General features: G+C 53.6%; 1 protein-coding gene across 1 annotated transcript; it reads right to left on the bottom strand.

Annotated features, from left to right (window-relative positions):
- Nucleotides 1-1,672: 1,672 nt before the first annotated feature.
- On the bottom strand, nt 1,673-2,301 carry PHACADRAFT_214739 (uncharacterized protein; the record flags this gene model as incomplete). The annotated part of the gene is made up of 2 exons (XM_007402794.1): nt 1,947-2,301; nt 1,673-1,884 (listed from the first exon to the last, which is right to left on the bottom strand). Exons 1-2 carry the CDS (start codon nt 2,059-2,061, stop codon nt 1,673-1,675), a joined length of 327 nt encoding a protein of 108 aa, XP_007402856.1. The 5' UTR covers nt 2,062-2,301.
- Between the last annotated feature and the right edge of the window lie 920 nt (nt 2,302-3,221).

The following is a 3,221-nucleotide window of genomic DNA, read 5'->3' as shown; positions in this document are numbered from 1 at the left end:
TCATAGGCAACGACGTATCAGAGTACTCCTGGCCTTGAACACTGCCCAGCTGTTGACTGACAACGCCTCTGTGGTATGTCCGCGCCGTGAGAACGTGGGCCGATAGCTGACGTTAAACAAACTCAAGAGCACATCACTTGTGGGCGCATTATCGACGACCCTGGTGCGTACCCTACGTCGCATTAGTGATTTTGTTTCTTTACTCATAGGACTGGCCACGCAGCCTCCGGTGCTCATTAGCCGCTTCATGATCAACTTGCGGACGGCTGGCTCAGCAATGTCGAGCTACTCCATGCACATGAGCAATCATCAGCAAGGACAGCCGACACTGCGACTCAGAATGTCAGAAGGCCGGCTGGGTAATATTGGGGGAACACTACAGGATGGCTGGAGTGACGAACCATGTGAGGAAGGGAGCGATGCCGCGGGGGTAAACGAGGAAGGATGTCGTGAGACCAATGCTGAAGTGTGAACCGGCGTCCATGGTTGAATTTGACTCTGGGATGCGCTTTGTCCTAGACCGATGGAGGCATTTGTGACTTATGCAAGCAGGAAAACCGACGCTTACTATATTAGAGAATAAGCCTAGTCGAGTGGTGTGCAGATAAGTCCTCCACGGCCGGTCCCCCAACGCGATTAGTGGCGTGTCGTGCTGCAAAATGCCGCAAAATAATCTTGTCGATTAAGTGAGTTACAATAAAGTAAGCGTAGAAAAGCCGTGCATGCTGGCGAAGAAGATATCGCTGCGCATAGAGGCTCAGGTCTAGAAATCAGACCCCTTCAACTGGTGAGCTTTGTGTGTCACGGAGTGTTGCAGCTAGAAGCCACTTACTAGTGTTCCGAGGAGCGGAACGAACCGGTTACCATGTCTCAACTTTGAAAAGAGGTGCAGCGTTGAAAGACGCTGCCGCCGCTGCGAGAAAGGGACATCAATTCGCCGTCGAACCCGTTGAACATCCAAGGAAACGAGCGACAGATGCATCCAGCGGTACCTACTAAGGCTAATCCAGATACTAGAGGCATAGCGACCCGCAATTCTATCCGGAAAGTTCATACCACATGCTTCAAATTTCCCGCCTTACGTTGAAAATGCCAACCAAAATGGTACATAAACAATCTGCTATAATATTAAATACCGGCCAATGCTTCGGCGCGGTTCTTACCACATCCCGCCACATCCATTTCCTTGCTGGCGGTATCCCTTTCATCCCAAGGCTCGTTACTTCAATCATCCTGCAGCGTCCAAGGCCTTCCAATGAGCATGAGTGATTCGTCAACATTCTGAATTGCATTGTCGACTGTCTTTGCTACCCATGGTCAATGCGCACAGAATATCCCGACCGTTCCGACTCGATGGTCCGTGGGTCGAGAGATTGTAACAAAATCTGGCTGCTAAGGCCTGCCATCTAAGCACGTCCATGACAGATCGTCTAACCACCATGCTGCTGCATACACTTCCCGATAGTGGGGCGTGGTCGGACCGCATCGCGTCCTAGACGACGAGCATGAGCCTCTCCTTGATGTCTGCAGGCTGCACCCATCTTTGTCAAACCGCACCCTCTCGCCCGGGTAAAGGCTGTTGAAGTACGCAGACGCGATGGCGGAGGACGACTTCTTGAGCCCAAAATGCGCGAGCCGTGAGTGACACGCGTGACACGTCGACGGGCCGCGACTAGGAGATCGAGCGCTGCCCGACGCACATGCTCGGCAGAAGCTGTGGGAAAGCAGCGATGGGGACGTCGATGGCGAGGTGCGCGCCCATCCGCATCCGATGCGGCTCCCTCGCTGAGAACACGCAGGTTGCGCATCGTTGTGGGTCGAGCAAGTGTTGCGCATCGCTCGGCAGCAAGAAGCCGTTGGTAGGTCGCTCGATCGGAAGCCAGGCTGAATAGATCGTCACACACGTCTCATCAGCTTGAATCTTGCTGGAGGTCTACGATACACACCTTCCGGTCGAACAGAAAACCGAAATGAGCGAGGGCGCACAGAATATATCTGGACGAGTTCGTGGACAGGATGGGGCGGTGTAGCAGCGTTGTACAAGGAGATGATCTCCAGCATTGTAGTGCGTCTCTTCTGGGAGCTGAAAGCCTACAAGAACTGGTTAACGGCCCCAAATACAGAGCCTCATCTACCCATGTGCCTTGGCTGACACCCCATTATTGAGTATCGTGTCTAAAAACGTCGTGTTCAATGACATTCGCGCATCGCGTGACTAGTTTTACATCCGCGAAACTTCGAGCTTGCATCGCCCCGCTGCCATCGGACTTCTCTACCTCATAGCGCTTCGACCGAGGGCGTCAGCTCGGGTTATTCAACCTGTAACAATAAAGCGCACAACATACCATGTCTAGCGCGTCTCATAGCGCCTCCTCTAACCTAGTGAACGTCTTGAAAACGTCGCTAGAACCCGCGTCGCTCTCAGCGCGGAGAAACAGGATAGACGGGGTACGCCGATGAGACCTGCGCTCCACCCAATGAAGGCTGTTGAGGTGGAAAAGGGTCTCGCGTCGAGAAAACGTCGGGCGGAAGTGGCCCGTCCAGATAGACTCTACGGCCTACAGCACGGCGATGCACGAGCGGAAGAGGTTCCCTTGTTTGACGATGCGTTTGAGCTTGTCGGGTGCCATCGTGTGCGGTGTCGGGGGCTGCTCTTTTCTGCGGGAGCGCAGATTCTCTGGCGCGATGTGTGCGATGTCGGGCACAACGGTGTAGTGGCTCGGCACTCAGCTACTGATGGCTGCGGCTTTGATTTCGTCAGGGACGACCGGGTCGTTGAGAAGGGGAGTGAGCAGCTTCACGTCGGAGTCCACGCCGTACAGGAGAGCTGTCAGGCTTGTGGAGCCATGATATTGGTCTCCAATTCTCTCTCCAGTATTCTGAGCGGCCTATGGGCAAATGATGATAGAAACATTCACAATTTTACAGGAAGAAGAGATGACGTTGAGCTTCGGACAAAAAAGGCGAGTATCTTTAGGGACGGTCAGCGAATGACTCTGTGCGAATGGAGCGATTACGAACGATTGTGCGCACAATTTCCGATGCTAGCTTGGCCGTCTTTGGCTTTCCCAGACACTTCATCTGCTGGCAAGGCCACGTCTTTACAAATACTTGTAATTTTCAGCCGCGTTGACCTTCCTTATCGAACCGAAGGTTGTACCGTCTTAGCGAACGATGCCGGTCGGTAGCGCATGCGCCGCTTCAGGCCATGACGAAGCGGC

Source organism: Phanerochaete carnosa (assembly GCF_000300595.1).
Source record: "Phanerochaete carnosa HHB-10118-sp unplaced genomic scaffold PHACAscaffold_433, whole genome shotgun sequence".
NCBI lineage: Eukaryota > Fungi > Basidiomycota > Agaricomycetes > Polyporales > Phanerochaetaceae > Phanerochaete > Phanerochaete carnosa.
The sequence above is the reverse complement of the archived record's forward strand: the minus strand, read 5'-3'. Positions and strand labels throughout refer to the sequence as shown.